At 65.9% G+C, this 18341-nt stretch overlaps 1 protein-coding gene across 4 annotated transcripts in view; it reads right to left on the bottom strand.

Moving 5' to 3' along the window:
• Positions 1–17508, bottom strand: part of RIPOR1 (RHO family interacting cell polarization regulator 1) — a 33524-nt gene extending 16016 nt beyond the window's left edge. For 2 of the 4 annotated variants that reach the window (XM_068411430.1, XM_068411432.1), the window contains exon 1: positions 8286–8416. In XM_068411430.1, coding sequence (XP_068267531.1) covers positions 8286–8364 — 79 coding nt within the window. In that variant the 5' untranslated portion in view covers positions 8365–8416. Of the gene's footprint in view, positions 1–2953; positions 3100–8285; positions 8417–16196; positions 16300–16403; positions 16632–17341 lie in introns of those variants that run through there. The other 2 variants (XM_068411433.1, XM_068411431.1) reach the window with 2 other exon arrangements.
• Positions 17509–18341: the final 833 nt, after the last annotated feature.

The following is an 18341-nucleotide window of genomic DNA, read 5'->3' as shown; positions in this document are numbered from 1 at the left end:
GGCTCCCACAGCCACCTGCCCCGCGCTGGGCCGTGCTCCGAAGCACCCGAGGCTCCTGCACCGGCCCAGTGCCATCAGTGGTGGCCGCTCACAGGACCATGTCCCTGCACCCCAGCCCAGGGCTCTCCCCCAAACACCCCCCGCGACGCACCGCACCCCGAGGCCGGACCGCTGGCGGGGTGGGCGCAGACCGGAGCCGATGCCCCGGGAGCCCTGAGGATGCTGGAGCCTGGCACAGGCGGGTGCGGGGGGCAGGCAGGGTGCGGGGGGCAGGCAGGGTGCGAGCTCTCCGTTCGCTCCTGGCACGCTTGGAAAAGAAAAAACCCAACCCCGGCGTGGTGCATTCCTGACATTACCGAGATAAGAGGTACCTGGTACCGCGGCGGGGAGCAGAGCCCGGGGCATGCCACGAAGGGGTCACCGGCCACCGCATCTCGCCCAGGCCGGTGACCCCACGCCAGGCTCCCGGGGCAGAGTACCGGCACGCTCGTGTCACTGCCCCAAGCACATCCCTCCCTCTCCTGAGCGGGAGCCGCAGAGCTCCTGCCCCAAAGGTCCCTGCCAGCCCCACCACCCCCTTGCCTTTAATTAAGGCTTCGGTGCTAACGAAGCTGCCTCCCGACCAAGCTTTTCACCTTGCCGTGCCCGCGCCGCAGACCACCTCACATAGGAAACACGATCCTGGGTGTCTGTCCGTCCGTCCGTCCGTCTGTCCCTTCCCGAGATGGCAGAGCAGCCCGATGTGAGCAGCTGGGTGGGCGACGCGGGTGCCGGAGCCCACCCCGGGGCTCTCCAGCCCGGCCGCCGGCTCGTCTCCCAGCGCTGGGTGCTCGGGGGATGATTGGGATCCCAGGAATGCCGGGCCGAGCGGCGGAGGGGGCCGTCCGACCGGCTGGGTTGGTCCCAGCTGGTTTCTGTTTCCGACACTCAGACACCAGCCTCGGGTCCCTCCGGCGCCTTTATCAACGCTGCCCTGGTCGGAGACGCCCCAAAACTGGCTCCCCGCGAATCCCCGGCCCCACAGCCCTGGGACGTGGCGGTGCTCTGACCAGCATCCCCAGTAATGTCGGCCAGTAACGCCCGGGGTGGCCGACCCAGCACCCTCCAGCACCCCTGACCCTGGGGAGCGGCACCCACGACCAGCGGCCACCCAGGGGCCTTCCCAGGAGGGGCTGGGCTGTGTCCCCACACCGATGGCACTGCGGCCACCTCCCCGGGCACAGCGGGGTACTGGAACCCCCAGTGAGGGCACAGGCCGCGGGGTCTGTGGCAAGCAGGGGGTCCTGCCACCCCACACCAGCAGCACGACCCCATCGCCCCAGCACCCTTGGGCGAGCGTCCCTTGGGCACATGGTGGGGACAACCTCGGGCCCTCCTGAGAAGAGAGGATCCTCTCCACAGCCCTCCCCACGGCTCCCTCCCTCCCAGCCGCTGTTTGCACAGCTGTGTCCCCTCTGCCCTAACCCCAGCACGTCCCCCCGGCCCCGCGGTGGCCCTTGGCCAGCTCCCGGCGTGGGCTGGAGCAGCTCTTCCCTCCCCAACGGAAGCACCTGGGGACCTGCCACCACGCCACCTTGGTCACAGGGAGCTTGGGACACCTCTTCCCTGACCTCCTCCAGGCAGGCAGGACCCCCCCCAACACCATCTTGGGGTTTTTTGGGAGTCGGATGAGTTGGTGAACGACATCCCGGCTCGCCGGGACCCACCCGGGAGAGAAACCCCAGCCATAAGGTCGCAGCCCGCGCCGGAGCAGGGGGTGGGTGGTGGTCTGGGTGCTGCGGGCAGGGGGCTGGGTGGGTGCTGGGTGCTGCCGGTGGGGACATGGCGGCAGTGTCCCGCTCTGGGGGCCGTGGGAGGCCGGCTGGCTCCTCGGGCCGAGCGGGAGGGCGGCAGGAAAGGGAAGGAGCTACGAACGGGAAGAATTGGAGGAAGCGCTTATTTACCCCGTGGAGGATCCCCGAGGAAGGGCAGGGCAGGGCACGGCGCAGGCGGACACCCCCGGCCCCCTCCCTGAAGGGGGGCTCACAGCCTCCCACCCCACCACCCATCCCACGGGCTCCCGGTTCGCAGCCACAAAGGGATGCAAGCCCCAAACTGGGACGCAGGGAGGTGGGGCTGGGGGCTTCCCCAGTGCCTGGCTGAGCTCAAGCCCAACTTGTTTGCCAGGATGGCTCCTGAGAACCAGCCCAGGACCACCATGACCCTGGTGAAGGTGGGACCACACCAGCGAAGGCACAGACCGAGCACCCAGCCAGGATCCCCACGGCTTTGGAGGCCCAGGGGTTGTAGGTCACCCCCATGCCCTGCTAGATGGGACCACAGCCCGGCCAGAGGCACCTGCTCCCGCTCCTGAGTGGGCTGTGACCCCCTCTCAGAGGTGCTGAGCAGAAGATGGGGCTCTGGCATCATCCTGCTGGGGTTGGCACAACCTTGCAAAGGTCCCACGTGCCACCTCCTCATCCCCAGGATGCTCTGCTGGGGACCAGTAGCTTCCCCCCCACAAAATCCTGCCAGCACAACTCGGTCCCTGTGCTCCAGAGCAGCCCCAGGACCCCCCGTTCTGCCCAGGTCCCCTGAGGCCACCACGCCAGGGATGCTCGACGCGGAGCCGGGCTCTGTTTGTCCTCGCTAGCGGGGACACGAGGGGCAGGAAACCAATTTGGCGAGGAAAGCCACGCTGTGGTGGCCCCCGGGGCGCAGCGCACGGCAGCCGTCACCCCTCTGCTGCCTGGCTCGGAGCCGGGCAGCCGGCGGGTCCCATCCTGCCGCGGACACCCCGGTGACAACCGTGTCCCTCGCGGGTGGCGGGTACCCATGCCCCTGGTGCCCCTGGCATGGAGAGCTCTCCCCGAGGGGAAGCTGCTCGCCCCCCAAAGCCCCCCGCAAGCGCGGCCACGTCACCCCAGGAGCCTCAACCAGCTGGGGGGTCCCCGGTGCCAGCGACGCTCGGTACCTTTGGGTTTGCCGTTCATGGCGGGCGCGTCCCCCTCGGGCTGGGGTCAGCGTCCCCGGCGGCGTGGGCAGCTGCCGCTCGCTCATGCCGTCCCTCCGTCCGTCCGTCCACCCGCGAGGGCTCCCCCCAGCCCCAGTCTCCTCCCACGCCTGCCATCACCGCCCAGCGCTGTGACTCAAGGGCTGGGGACAGGACAGAAGGACGCCTGTCCCCTTGGAGGGAAGGGACCCCGCCAGCGCCGGGTGCCCCCCAGACAGCGTGGCTCAGGCCCCGTCCTTCCCTCCCCACCGCCCCTTTGGGGAAACTGAGGCACGGGGACCACACAGCACAAGCTGCCCCCCAGCCCCTCTCCGGGTGGCTTTAAATCAGGGGAAGAGCAGGGCTGCAGCCCACCAGCCCCACACCGGCCTCATGCCAGCCAGCCCCCCGTGACACTGCTCCCCTCGGGGACCCCCTTCCCTGCGGCACGAGGACAGGCCATGCACCGGGGAGCAAACACCGACCGCGCTGCTGGCCCCGAGCTCCTGCCGGTCCCTGGTACGGGGAGGGGGATGCTCCGGGCACGGCCCCTCGCCCCCATCCACCCTACAACCCCCAGCAGCCGCTGGGAAAAGGGTTTCCTTGCTCAGGTGTCCCCAGCTTGTGTCCCCAGGGTCTCCAAAGCCTCGGAGGGGCTGGCTGCAGCCAGGGCTTCCTCGCAGGGCCCTCCAAAGCTGCTGGGTGCCATTCCCACGCGGGAGCCAAGGGTGCTCCGCAGAGGTCCAGCTCCCACGGGGTAGCGAGGCAAAGCCACCCGCCCCCCATGCCAACGCCAGCGGCTGGTGGCACCTCCTGGCCCCACAACCCCCTGTTTAGGGCACAGGGATGCCCTAAACAACCAGGGGACTCCATGGCACAGAGGTCACCCCGCTCCAGCGCTGTGGGTCCCTGCACAGGTTCTGGGGTACCCTGGCCTGGCACCCCCCTCCAGCTCCAAGGGAGGAGGCTGGACTGGGACCAGCTGCCACCCCCACGTCACCAGGGCAGGAAGAGACACCTCCCTCCCAGGCTCCTTTTCCTGTTTGCTGCCGCTTTTAGAGCGAGGTCGGGCCAGGTTGGGGAGGAAAAGCATCGGGGCAGGGGGTTGGGGGGGTGCTCGCAGAGATGGGGTGCTCCCAGCCACAGGTAACCCCCTCCCCAGAGGGGTGAGCCAGTTGTGGGGCTGCTTCCCCAGCCCAGAGCTGGTGCCCTCCTCGCTGGTCCCTGCGCAAGGACAGGGGCCAGCATGTGGCAGGGGACAAGGCATGGGGCTGCCTTGTAGGGTGGCACGGCTCCCCCGCCATGGGCACGCACGCACGTGGCCCCGGAGCCAGCCCATGGCCAGGCTTGGAGTGTCCCAGGACACCCTCTGGTCCTGGAGAGGAGCCGGGTGAAGAGCTGGGGGGTCTGAGCTGGCCCCAAGCAGCATCTGGGGCAAAAACTATCCCAGCACTGGCAAACGGAGGCGTCTTGTCACCCACCTGCCCGCGGCCTCCACACCAGCGTCACGGGCACGGAGGGGAGCCAGCAGCCCAGCACACCCAAAGCATGGTGCCATCTCCACCCTGGCCTTCAAGGGCTTGCACAAAGACCAGCTCTCCAACCTCACCTGGTCAGGATGCGTCACCCCGGCTCTCCCCACCGACGGGCAGAGCCCCGACCCAGTGGCTGCCGTGGGCAGGGGGTCACCACCCGGCTCTTCACCCCTTGCTGCTTCTCTGCAGGGGAAACCATCGCTCCCGGCACCGCCATGGGACCCACCAGCCCTCTGCAAAGCCACCGCCATGGGACCCACCAGCCTTCTGCAAAGCCACCGCCATGGGACCCACCAGCCTTCTGCAAAGCCACTGCCCTGGGACCCACCAGCCTTCTGCAAAGCCACCGCCGTGGGACCCACCAGCCTTCTGCAAAGCCACCACCATGGGACCCACCAGCCTTCTGCAAAGCCACCACCCTGGCACTGACCAGCCTTCTGCAAAGCCACCGCCATGGGACCCACCAGCCTTCTGCAAAGCCACCGCCATGGGACCCACCAGCCTTCTGCAAAGCTACTGCCCTGGGACCCACCAGCCTTCTGCAAAGCCACTGCTGTGGGAACCACCAGCCTTCTGCAAAGCCACCACCCTGGCACTGACCAGCCTTCTGCAAAGCCGCCGCCGCGCTGGCAGCCATGCAGAGCCAGTGCCCGGCACACGGCCAGGCAACGCGCCCGCAGCCACGGCCCATGCCAGCTCGTTTGTTCTCATTAAAGGTTAACGAGAAAGCCACACTGAAGCTGCCGGGAGCCGCGGGAGAGGCGCTCCCCGGTGCCACGCAGAGCGAAGGGACGTCCAGGCTTCCCGACCAGAGGGGTGACAGCCGGGCTGTGCCACTCGCGGGGACTCTGCCTCTCAGCAGCCCCAGAAAGGGCCGTGGGGCAGCTGGAACGTGGGTACAGCACCATCCTGGGCACCACCCCCGGAGCGGGCAGGACATGGGGTCGTGCAGAGGGGTGGCAGAGGACGCTGGAGGAGGACGTGGGCACGTGGTATCAGCCATCTCCTCCGAGCACCTCGTGGCACTCCAGCACTGCTGGCCACCTCCGGGACACCCTGCCAAGGGTGAGCAGAGGAAGGGCACGAGCCGCGCCAACGCTGCCAGGGCCTGAGCCGTAATTGAGTTAAATCAATCTCCGTCCCTGGCCTGGCTGGGGACAGGGAGCTGGCGCAGGGAAGGGGACAGCCCCGTGGCCCCGCAGGGTGCTGGTCACCCTCCCAGCTCAGGGGATGCTCACCACGCCGGCTTGGCATGACCTGCCTCCATCCCTCTCGGGTTCCTCGGCTGCTCCTTACTGGCCCTGAGGCCACCGGCCCCGAGGCTGTGCCCACCCAGCGTCACCCAGCCCCTGGAGAAGCCACCAGCCCCAGGAGCACAGTCTCCAGGTGGCAACAACACCAAAGGCCAAGGTGATGAAGAAGTTATTTCAGGCTGTTCCCAGACACGGACACCCTTGCATGGCTGGGAATGTCACTGCAGCTGGAAAGGTGGCACGAAAGGGCACACGCCAGCCTCGGCTGGTGCACAGCGAGCTGAAGGCACCGCTGGCCAAAGAGGCTGGGGAGATGAGGGCCAGCACGTAGCACCAGGCTGGTGAGGGGCCAAAGAGCTCCTGACCACGGGGGAGCCCTAGGTGGGGGCAGGAGGTGGCAATTCTGGCCAGACGACCCACCATCATGGCTTGAAGGAGAACCACGGTGAGTGACCAAGTGACCTGTGGCCAGGGAAGAGCCTGGGAAAGCCCGGTGCCGGAGCTGCAGATGGTCACCACGGTGCAAGAGCCGACTCCTCCGACTATTTTTTGCAGAAACCAACAAAGCCAACTCCAAAAACTCCCGGCAGCCCAACGCCGCAGATGACACGCAGAGTTTTTCCTACAGGGTTGATGCCCCCAGGGCTGGAGAAGGACCAACCCTTGTGCCAGGCCAGGCTCTACCCGCAGCCAGGCTGGCACCACAGCTGCCAGAGGGACCGGGCCACCCCGCATCCGGGCACCGGGGCCACAGCAGCAGCCTCAAGCCCTCCCCCCTTCGCTTCCTCGCATCGTCCCCACACGGCAGCAGGAATAGAAGCGATATAAATGGCAGCCCTATAAATAACCCCAAAAGCACGAGGCGGGGAGCTCGGCCCGGCCCAGCCATGGCCTCAACCCACGCAAAGCCAGGGCTTAGGTCTGCCTTCACCGTCCCCTGGGAACCCCAAATGCCAGCTCCCTGCCCACGACGGGTCTCCCAGGTCCTGTCCTTTAAGTCAGAGCCATGGCAGGAGCCCGCTGAGCCTCGGCTGGAGCCCAGCGTGATGGCATCCCCGGGGGACGTCCCCACGCCCCTGCCCAGCTCCTCTCGGGGTAGCAGCAGGCACTGGGCGATGTCCACCCTGGGCACCCTGCACCAACCCAGGCTGCAGGGTCCTGGCCAGGAGCCTCAGAGAGGTTTGGGAAGGGATGTCCCAGTCCCTCCCAGTGTCCCCAGTGCCCATCAGCAGTTACCCCCCAGTTGCGTCCCAACACCTGCCTCATCAGCTGCCCACTCCGGCAGCCCCCATCCCTGCCCATCGCCGCCCGCTTTCCCACGCTCAACCCCATCACGGCGTGTCCTCCCCGGGGACTCGGCCGCCACCACGCCACATCCCACCGCGGCCCCTCGCCGCGTCGGGGACCTCCACCAGCCGTCGGGGACCTCCACCAGCCGAGAGCGGGTGACGCCAGACCCTGCGCCGCCTGATTTCGCACCGCGGCGTCATACCCTCACGGCCCAGCCCTGCCCGGGGGGACGCAGCAAGGCTGCTCCCAACCACCGCCCCCCGGGGGACGGGGATTTATGGGAAGGCCAAGGACTCCTCGATGGCCTCAGTAGCTCCTCCAAGGAGTAAAACCCGCTGTTTGCAGGGCCGGAGGCGCGGCAGGGAAGGAGTTACTGGTGCGAGGCCTTTACCCGAGCACTTCTTGGCAGGCTGGGGAGGGCTGGGAGGATCGGGGCCAGCAACAAAGCGCGATCTGTCTCATTAATTCCTCCGAGCATTCCTCCCTCCGTCACCCAGGAGGAGGAGGAGGCAGCACCCAGCTGACACGGAGCACCCAGGACCCTGGGGACCCCCCCCTCGGGGGTCCTGCTTGGGTGCAGGATGAGGGGGGCGATGGGGGCAGCCATGGCTCTGGCGTCCCGCAGGGAGGGCCCTATGGGGACACGGGCAGGGGGGCCCTTGCCAGCTGTCCCCCTGCCCAGCTGTCCCCCTGCCCAACTGTCCCCAGGGCAGGGCGGGGCTCCCCCACCGGCTCCTCCGCAGGGCAAAAACAACCGACGCCATCCCCAGCCCCGGGAGTGAAGCAGCGGCAGGAGAAGCCCAGACACCCCGGGGAGGGGCTGGGAGGGGGCCCGGGGAGCTTTGGGGGGGTGGCTTGGGAGGGGGTGGCTTTAGGGGGGGTGGCTTTGGGGCGGGGGGGTGCTCGCCCCGATCTCCCGCAGTCGGGCGGTTCCTTCCCCGGGTGTCCCCGGCCCCGGGGTGGGGGGGGGGGTGCAGCCTCCCGAGCCGCAGGGCCAGGGGCCGGCGGAGCGGAGCCCCTGGGCCGTGTCCCCGTCCCCACCCTCCCCGCCATGACCGAGCACCCCCGCAGCCCCCGGGGATGCCCGCCCCGGGGCCGGGCGGCGGGCGGTAGACGTGGTGTCCCCCGCGCAGGGTGTAGCCCTGCTAAAGCCAACGGCCCCGCTCCCCCCTTGTCCCCCCCCCCCCCGCCGTGACCGGCCGCTCCCCGGGGCGCGGAGGTGCCGGTGCCACTCACATGTCCCAGGAGAGGCGGGGGACGAGGCGCGGGACGCGGCCGGGCCCGGTTCGGTGCATCCCCTTTGTTCCGCTCCCATGGACGGGGGAGCGAGCGCGGAGCTCGGGCCGGCTCCCGGCAGCGCCCGCCCCGGCCCTCGCCATGGCAACGCGGGGCCACGTGAGCCCGGCAGGAAACCGGGCGGGGGGGGCGGGATCCCGGGGGACCGGGGCTGGGACCGGGGCTGGCACCGGCACCGCCCCCGGGGCACCCGCACCCCCGGGGCTGGCACCGGGAACGGCACCGGCACCGCCGCCGGGGCACCCGCACCCCGGGGCACCCGCACCCCGGGGCTGGCACCGGCACCCGCACCCCCGGGCTCCGACAGCCCCGCCGGGAGATGGAGCGGGGTGGCTGTACCCATCCCTGCCTGCACCCCATCACAGCCCTGCCTGTACCCAATCACAGCCCTGCCTGTACCCCATCCCTGCCTGTACCCCATCCCTGCCTGCACCCCATCCCCAGCCCTGCCTGCACCCCATCCCAGCCCTGCCTGCACCCCATCACAGCCCTGCCTGTACCCCATCCCTGCCTGCACCCCATCACAGCCCTGCCCATACCCCATCCCCGGCCCTGCCCATACCCCATCCCGTCCCACACCCCAGCCCTGCCTGCACACCATCCCCAGCCCTGCCCGTACCCCATCCCCAGTCCTGCCTGCACCCCAGCCCTGCCTGCACAGCCAGCCCGCCCTCCCCTTACCCCAGGGCTGGTGGGATCAGCCCAGCTTGCTGGCCCCCGGGCTGCTTGCCCTCCTGCAGGCACACGGTGCCCACAGCCTTTCCCTGCCAGGAAAGCAAATGGCTGGAGCCCCCCGCCCCGCCCAGCCAAGGGCCTTGACAGCCCCCTCAGGGCTTCAGCTCTTCCTGAAGGACCCCGAGCACGTTGCACACCCCACTGATGGCATCTCTGGGCTGGTGAAGTGACATGACCAAGGCCATGCTGTCGGTCGGTGGCAGAGGCACCCTTGCTCCCAGCTCTGCGGTACCCAGTGCTCCCCCCACCTCCCGACCCCAACTGCAGAAAGCAGGAGCCATGCTCAGACCTCTGCCAAGTGGCAAGTCCACCCCGGGAGAGCAAAGCACAGGCACTGACCCCCATTCCCAGTCCCCACCGGCCTCCAGCCTCCCCAGGGCAGGAGCAGAGGAGCGCTCCCGATGCCCCAGCTACGGGACGGGCAGCCCTGCTGCCGGCTGCCACCCCAACCGATGCCACGGTTACACGGTGCTGGCTTCCTCACGGAGCATCACGGCTGCCCTGGCTCAGACCCTGCCCTTCCAGTCCAGCTCCTAAACCCTGACAGCTCTGAGCATCCCCGGAGCTCTGGGTGGAGAGGATGGAGGAAGCCACACTTCCCCACCTCCATGCATCCTGCTCCTCTCCTTTCTCCCAAGCCCATCTCTCTCCTACCTGTCCTAGATCACACCAAATCGACCCAGTTTTAACTGGGACTGCTGCCTCTGCAGCCCCAGTGAGACATCCTCCATTCAAGGACGAGACAGCTCCGCGCTCCAGCCAGCCCTGCGATGCAGAAGCATTAATTAGACCACGGGAGCTCAGCGGAGCAGGGCAATATCAGTGACAAGGAAATCACTGCATTGCTGTCGCTCTCCTGGGGCAGCACCAAGGAGCGGAGTGCTGCTGCCAAGGATGCTCGGTGAGAACCAGGGCGTCCCAGCTCCCAGCCCGTCCCTCCAGGCTGGCCTGGTTATGTGGGAGGAGAAGCTCTGCGAAGATGGGAGAGAGGGCAGCAGGTCCCGTGGCCACCAGGGAAAAGCCAAGCCAAAGGGCCAACACAAGGCAGAGGGGATGCCTGGATCCATCAAGGCAGCTGGTTGATCAACCATCCCAGGTCCCAGCGCCACAGGGTCCCTGTCCCACCAGGATGGCCCAGCAGGTGCCTGGTGTGGTCAGCACCACCGTGCCACGCTGTCATCCCTTGATCCAGCATCCCGCGTGGATCAAGTCGGGGGCTGGATCCCACCCACACCATCTTGCCCACCTCCAAAAGCTCCCAAGAGCAGCCAGGTCTCGCTGCGTGGTCAGGGAGGGTGAGGTTAGTTGGGCAAAGGTGGGAAACCTCTGCTAACACGGCTTAGTAGGTCATGTGGATGTTCAAAGTGCAAGCAGAGGTGCTCTGTTGAGCTCTGGGGACTTGCCCCATGCAGGCATCCCATGCTCCTCATGCCCCCAGCCTGGAGGTGAGTGACTGGCTTGGTGGGCTACCTAATGCCTGCCACAGCTTGCCTGGGCTCACCCACCCTAACTGAAGACCACCAACCTAGTCCTACCTGCTCCCTTGCAGCAAGGTGGGTCTTTGGATACTGAGCATTTAGAAGATACTTCTCGCTCTCTACAACTGTCTGAAAGGAGGGTGTAGCGGGGTGGGGTCGGTCTCTTCTCCCAGGTAACAAGTGAGAGGATGAGAGGAAATGGCATCAAGTTGTGCCAGGGGAGGTTTAGGTTGGAGATCAGGGACAATTTCTTCCTCAAAAGGGTTGTCAAGCACTGGGTCAGGCTGCCCAGGGCAGTGGTGGAGTCCCCATCCCTGGGGGGATTTAAAAGCCGTGTAGATGTGGTGCTGAGGGCCATGGGTTAGTGGTGGGCTTGGCCGTGCTGGGTTAATGGTTGGACTCGATGATCTTAAAGGTCCTTTCCAAGCAAAATGATTCTGTGATTCTGCAAGAGGAGAGGAGAGGAGGAGAAGAGAATATTTTTGTTGGAAGGGGCCTACAACGATCATCTAGTCCAACTGCCTGACCACTCCAGGGCTGACCTAAAGTTACAGCATGTTATTAAGGGCATTGTCCAAAGGCCTCTTGAACACTGCCAGGCTCGGGGCATCCACCACCTCTCCAGGAAGCCTGTTCCAGGGTCTGACCACCCTCTCGGTAAAGATTTGGGGTGCCTGGAGGTGGCCTGACCCCACCACCACGTTTCACTTATTATGGTAAAGCACCATTCCCAGACACCACCGGGACGGGGAGCAGCCGTATCACCCCGCAGGCATCCGGAGCGGGGACGGCACCGGGGCTGGCGTACGTCGAGCTAAACCCTCTCTCTGCCAAGGCTGGGGCTGGCACAACCGCGCCAGCTGTCCGGGGTCACCGGGAGCCTGCTCGGTGCACACCAGCTTTGCAAACACCAGCAAGGGCAGGATGGTGCCCACCGTTAGGCAGGGCTTAACCTTCCCAGCACGGATATCCTGGGCCAGGGCCATGCGAGGAGGCTTGGGGCAGCTGGGTGCTGGTGTGGGCAGGAGTCCCTGAGCGCCCTGTCCGAGCACCAGCTGGTGTCACCCAGCACCTCCCAGCAGAGCATCGCACCTTGCCGGACCCCGGTGACCCAGGGCCACCCCAAACACGTTCCCCCTCTCCCTGCCAGCCCCAGCAACCTGCCCGCGTCTGCTGCCGCCCTGCAGAGCCAGGCCAGAGCCGTCAGCAGATCCCCGCACCGCAGCTCGCCGCCCAGATCGCTCTTCTCGCTGCAGGCTGGGCTTGGAGCCACGTCCTCCTCTCCTCTCTCTGCGGAGGGCAGGAGGCCAGCCCTTGGCCCCCGCGGCCGCCCCGCAGCTGCCGCATGCTCAGCATTCCTGCTCAGCGCCGGAGCTGAGCTCTGAGCCTCTCGCCGGGACGGCCGCGCGTGCCGAGCACCCTTGGAGCCCCGCCAGCACCCCGGGAGCGGCCGAGGTGCCATCATCTGCCATCCCTGCCCAGCCGAGCATCCCGGGGCTCCTCATCCCTCCTCCAGCCACACAACCCGGGACAAAGCGGAGGGAGCCAGGGCAGCGCGGGCGCAGCGTGAGCAACGTGGGTCACGGCTCTGGCTGACTCACCGGAGCCTCGGCCAGCAGCGGGGAGGGCTGTGCCAGCAGGTCCTCGGAGCTCCGCTGGGAACCCTTCCCCGGCGCGCTCGGGGCCAGCTCGCGGCGGCAGCGGTCTGGGGCGCAGCCCTGGCGCAGCCCGTCCCTCTCTGTGGGGCACGGCTGCCCGTCCCTGCGCTTTGCCTGCCCGCGGGGCTGCGAGGAGGCAGGCGAGGACATCGCCAGAGCGGCCACAAACCTGCTTGGTGTTGGTTGTCAGCTCAGCCAGACAAGCAGGAACCCAAGCCAGGGCTTTGCAGCAAAGCCAGAACATCCAGATCATGAGTGCATCAGCCCCAGCACGGGCCAAGGAGGGCAAGGAGCTGCAGAAGGCCACCACGGGCTAGTCCAGACTCTCAGGCCACCAGCCAGCTATCATAGAATCACAGAATCACAGACTGGTTTGGGGTGGAAGGGACCTTAAAGCCCATCTAGCTCCAACCCCCTGCCACGGGCAGGGACACCTTCCACCAGACCAGGTTGCTCCAAGCCCCATCCAACCTGGCCCTGAACACTGCCAGGGAGGGGGCATCTTGTCCCCTCTCCTGAGCCCCTTCTCCACCCCGGGAAGGTGGCACCATCTCCAATCCCTACCCCGACTCATCCTGGGGGGCTGAACATCCCCTGGGACCACATCAGCTCCTGCAGCCCAGCAGCTGGCCCCGCCTCGGCACGATAGGAACCATCTCACACACAGCCCCGAGGAATCACTCCAGAAGTATTCGTGATTCACAAGATTCTCTCAGCCCCTCAGGGACCGGCCGACACCGAGCAGGAAAGCTGAGGTCATGGGCAAGCCCAGCGACCAGCCCAGCCCAGCACACACGGCTGGCCCACGGAGCGGCATCCGCAGCCCGAGGATTCGGCATCGCCCGGGTAAAGCTCAGCCCATGGAGGCATTAAAGCCCTCCCTGCGGCAAGCGCCAGCCTTGGGCAAACCATCCCTCCCCTCCAAAGAAAACAACACCGAAAGTGCTGGGCTGGGGATTATGGAGAGGAAACCGGCTGCGTGGGGTGAGCGAGGGTGGGAAGCGGCTGTAATCACCTCCCGTCCCTGCTGGCCGCCAGCCCTGCCAGCCCAGATCCCGCAGACCCGAGGGGAAATCACGTGCTGGAGAGCGCAGCGGACAACCGGGAGGTTTCCAAGTGATCCTGGGCGGGGGACGGGCACCCAGTGACCCTCTGTGCACCCAAGCCTGGTGCTTCCACGCTCGCTCCATCCCTGCAGAAGGTGCAGGGAGAGCTCCTGGTACCCCAACCTGCCCTTTGCTCCTGAAGCTGCCACCAGGTGATGGCATCTCAGGAGCTTTGCCCTCATCCTGCATATCTTCTGCTTGTCCTGAGCTACTGGTCCAAACTTGTCCCCAATGGGAAGGGTGCTTCTGTGGGAAAGTGGTGGCAACCAACCAGCTAGACCAGGGGGCAAAGTGGTCGCTGAAAGGCGTTGGTGGGGCAGGGGGAGGACATGCTGCTAGCACAGATCCTGCCCCATCCTCCCCACCCAGCTGATACCCCCCTGAGCCTTAGGACGGGGCAGGAGCAGACCGATCCTGGCCTTCTCACATGCCTCTGGCACATGTGTTGACGCCACCAGCCCGGGGGCCACGGCTCCAGCCGGTCTCTCCTGTATCCATCACATGCCCTGGCGCGCCGGGGCCAGCTCTGTTTACATCTACAAGTCTCATATATTCTCCTGCCTGGGGGGATGAGTCAGGCTTCCCTCCGACACCCCGCAGTGTCAGGGCCCCGGCGCCGCGTCACCAGCCAGCGTTTGCCTCCCCATCGGCACCGAGCGGGTGGACGCCGGACTGGGGGATGGCTCCTCCGCTCTCCGTCCCACTCCGAGCCATCTGCGGCGGCACGGAAGGGGCTGGAGGCTGGAAGCTCTCCCTGGCTCGGCTCCACGGGGCCGGCTTCCTTCCCCTCCACCCCACAGGCACGTCATGGCTCGGCATGGAGGGAAGTCAAGCCCTAAGCAAGCCCCCGGCCCCCTCCAGAGGGTCTAGCATGGGTGGGATGGCCAGGGTGCTGCTGAGGAACCTCAATGTCTGCTAAGTCTTGGGGTGCTGGGGTGCCAGCTCGCAGGAGAGGGGGATGCCCTGGATTTGGGACCACCAGGGACAGAGGCTGGAGCTCGAAGGAGAAGCCAGCCCTTTTTCTGGCTGTATATCCCCCAGAGATGCTGAGCTGGTGCTGGACTCGTGGGGTGGTGAGATGGGTGCCAGCTGCACGCCACCGCCCTGCCCCTGTGCAGCGGTTTCCCCGGTGGGAACCAGCGGTTTGTCCCCTCGAGAGGGTCCCCACCGAGCTGCAGGGAGGGCAGCATCCCTGGTCCTTCTCCAGAGGGGACAACAGACCCCCCCAGCGTACCCTGGCCACATCCAGCTCCTCCTGCCCTGCCACCGGCCCAGCCCTTGGTTCCTGCTCCCTCTCCCCGCCGTATCCCGGCACCAGAAGAGCTCTCCCTCTCCACAGAGAGACCTTGTCCCTTTGCTTCCAACTTTCCCAGGGTGGGAAAAGAGCCTCGAGGCTCCATTTCGGACCCCCCTGCCCCATCTGCGTCCCCCACGCTGTGCCCGGGGCTGGCTCCATGTGAGGACAATAACAAGAAGTGTGTCGGAGCCGTGGGGAAGGAGCGATGCTCCCCGATGGTATGCAGCCCTGACAGCACTGGCTCGGCTTTAAAGGGTAACTTTATCCTGTAATAACAAACAAGAGGAGCCAAGTTCCTCCCCAGCGTCACTTCCCTGGCTCCGAGGAGAGGGACACAGCGGGGGGAGCTCGTGGAAATGAGCTTGGATTCTTGTTCGTGCCATCGCTGGGGCTCGGTCCGCTCCCCAGAGCCAACAAGGGGGGATGGATGCTCCAGGGGAGCACGGCTGGGACCTGAGTGGGCATCGTGCCCGTGTCACTCTGCATCCCTGGCAAAGGCTGGGACACAAACCACAGAACCACAGACTGGTTTGGGGTAGGAAGGGACCTTAAAGCCCATCCAGTCCCAACCCCCTGCCACGGGCAGGGACACCTTCCACCAGACCAGGTTGCTCCAAGCCCCATCCAACCTGCCCTTGAACACTGCCAGGGAGGGGGCAGCCACAGCTTCTCTGGGCAACCTGGGCCAGGCTCTCACCACCCTCACAGCAAAGAATTTCTTCCTCACATCTCATCTCAATCTCCCCTCTGTCAGTTTAAAACCGTTCCCCCTCGTCCTGTCACTCCATGCCCTTGGCAAAAGCCCCTCTCCAGCTTTCCTGTAGCCCCTTCAGGCACTGGAAGGTGCTAGAAGGTCTCCCCAGAGCCTTCTCTCCTCCAGGCTGAACAGCCCCAGCTCTCTCAGCCTGTCTCCAGAGCAGAGGGGCTCCAGCCCTCTGAGCATCTCCGTGGCCTCCTCTGGACTCGCTCCAGCAGCTCCATGTCCTATGGGGCTGGAGAGGATGGGCTGGGTACCTGCTGGTCTCCAGGGCCATCCCTGAAGTCCCTGTGCCACTCACCACCTTGGCACAGATGCATTTGGATGTTGACGTGCTGGGGACGAAGGGGACGACCCCTCGAACAAGCCCTGTTCAGCAGGAAGGGTGTCCCAGCCCGTGGCATACCCTGGGCAGCTCAACCCCCTCCACCATCCCCGCAGCCACCCACGCATGCTCACGGCACCGGACACGCACGCTCGGCGCGCTGCCAGCTCCGGGTGCAGCCTCCTCCTGGGAACTTGTTCTGCAAGAGCTGGAAATTCAGGCGCAGCCGGTGCCAGGGTTACGGGGACAGGCAGGGAGAGGCTGACCCGCACCAAACCCCCGGCAGGACCCTTCAAAGCAGGGCTGGGTCCTATGGAAGATCTACGTGTGCGGCTGTGCCAGGGCATGGAGCAGGCTGGCCCAGGGGAACCACTGGTTTATACTGGGGGTGCACACGGGGCATCCAACGGGCACGTCAGCATCTGCAGTGTGGTTGTAGGACAGCGTGGAGCATCTCTGCATCACCTCGGCAGGCTCAGCGCCTGGGTGACCTACCTCTACTCCTGCACGGACACCGATGCTCGGGGACGGCGTCCCGCGGTGGCCAGCGCTGGGGAGGGCACAGCCCCAGCCTGCGCTGACACTGAGGTCCCCCTCCCTGCCAGAAGAGAGGAGAGGGGGACAATTTGGCAAGAGGTCAGTTGCAGGAGATGATGATGATCTGGAGAAGGTTGCTGAGATATCTGTGTGATCTCCACTCACCCAGGGAGCCGTAGGTGCCACCTCCAGAGACCCTGGGGGTCAATCAAACCCCGGCTCTTCAAACGAAGCCGGTGAAGTGCTGCAGTTTTCTTCCTCAAGACGGATTTCCTCCAAACCATTTATTAGGTATTTGGATTAAAGCTGGTAAAGCTGCCACCTCCATGGTGCCCCCCACCCCCAGCTGACCAGGGGGGCTTCCAGAGGGAGCACCAGGCAGGATCCGACCAGCTAAAAGAGGGAAGAGAGAGCAAGGAGGGAATCATCGGCATCTAAAGCCTTCAGGACCTTCTCTCCACGCTGAGAGGTGACAATGGCTGTGGGAGACCCATGGGGGACAGCGTGGCTTGGGGGAGACCTGCCGGGGGGTCCTCAGGGAGGTAAAGCCTGCAGCAAGCTCCCAGTACCAAACCAAACCGTCCTCCCAGGGCAGCTGCGGAGCCTTTCGGACCAGGCAGCAGCGGGTTAAAAAGCTTGAGGTGGGACTCGGTGAGCTGCTTCCTCCTGGCTAACAATAATACAGCAAGAGGGAGACGGGAGCACAGGGCTCTGCAAGGCCAGATAGCGGTGGAGCAACCCTGGCCCCCACCGTGCTGGAGGAAGCCTCGGCACATTATCTGCTGGCCCCACTCGGCTTCCTTGGCCCCCCTAGGGCCGCAGGGACCGGGCTGTGCTTCCTCCTGAGCCCCGTTTCTCATGCACCCAGGCTGGGTGCCGGTACTTTGATGGCAGCCCTGGGGCCCAGCACCCTCCTGGCATCGCACACCCTGGAGAGCTGCAGGTCCCCAGATGATCCAGCCTTCCCAGCATCAGCCTACCCCACCACTGGTGGCTCTGGGAACAGTCACCCTGGGCTTGGAGCCATAGGACCTCAGTGCCACCCGGCACAGAGACGTCCCCACCGTGATCATCCTGCTGCCCCGTTCCCCCAGTGCCCCCACCTTGGCAGAAGGAAGAGCTGGTTTGGCTGGAAGAAGACTCCTGCCGAGGGGATCTCCAGGCTGAGGTCCCCGCAGTTCTGCTCTCGTCCTTCCCCGGCCACCGAAGGTCTGCAGCACCTGGCGCGGCTGTGGCCAGCCGCCCTGGCCACGCTGGCTGGTGTCCCAGCACTTCCTCGTGCGCTGGCTGTTTGTGACCTGCCTCCTGCCTGCTGCTCCACCTCCTGCAGCCCTTTTCCCTTCCCACTCTCCTCTTTTGACCCTCTCCTCCTGGAGCAGGCTTTGCCTTTCATGGGGACTCTGCCTGCTGCTGTTCGCCCCCACTTGAGCATGGGACGTTGCTTCTCAAAATGGGTCTTGCCCTGATCCCCGCAAGTCCTGCCAGGACTCCCCCTGTCCTCCCCACTCCTGTCCTGACTCACGGACATGTCTGACACCCAGTTCCTGGTGCAACAAGTCTTTGCTGTTGGTCTGAAAGAAGACAGCTGGTGGAAGTCGCTGGAAAATATGGGCCTTTCCCACCACTGAAGTCAACCCCTGGAGCCTGGAGAGCTGCTGGGCTCCCAGATGCTACTATGGCTCCACAGGGGCTGGTGGAGCAGTCTGAGCTGCTCAGGGTGACAACCTCCCCACCCATAGTCCCTGGAAGTCCCCAGACATGTTCCCGTGCCCTTGTGCAGCCCTTGTGTGAAGGGTCCCCGAGGGGTTGTCCAGATTTCCCTACTGCTGGACCCAGCAGCCCCCTGCGGCAACACGCTGGTCCAGTTGGCACGTGTCCCCCAGCTTCAGAGCAGAGATGGATCATCTGCTAAAACCAGATGGATCCTAAACGGTCCTTGTTCTGTCCCAGCTTGCCCGTGGTGGCCAGGTGGAGCTCGCATTTCCAGTGTCTCCTGGGGCACTGTGCTGCAGCCCGGTGAAAGCACCCAGGGCACGGTGCTCATGGCAGTGTGGTGGCAAGGGGGACGCTGAGGTCTGATGCTGCCCAGAGCCAGCAGATAAG

Source organism: Nyctibius grandis, chromosome 12, assembly GCF_013368605.1.
Source record: "Nyctibius grandis isolate bNycGra1 chromosome 12, bNycGra1.pri, whole genome shotgun sequence".
In the NCBI taxonomy this organism is placed as follows: Eukaryota; Metazoa; Chordata; class Aves; order Nyctibiiformes; family Nyctibiidae; genus Nyctibius; species Nyctibius grandis.
The sequence above is the reverse complement of the archived record's forward strand: the minus strand, read 5'-3'. Positions and strand labels throughout refer to the sequence as shown.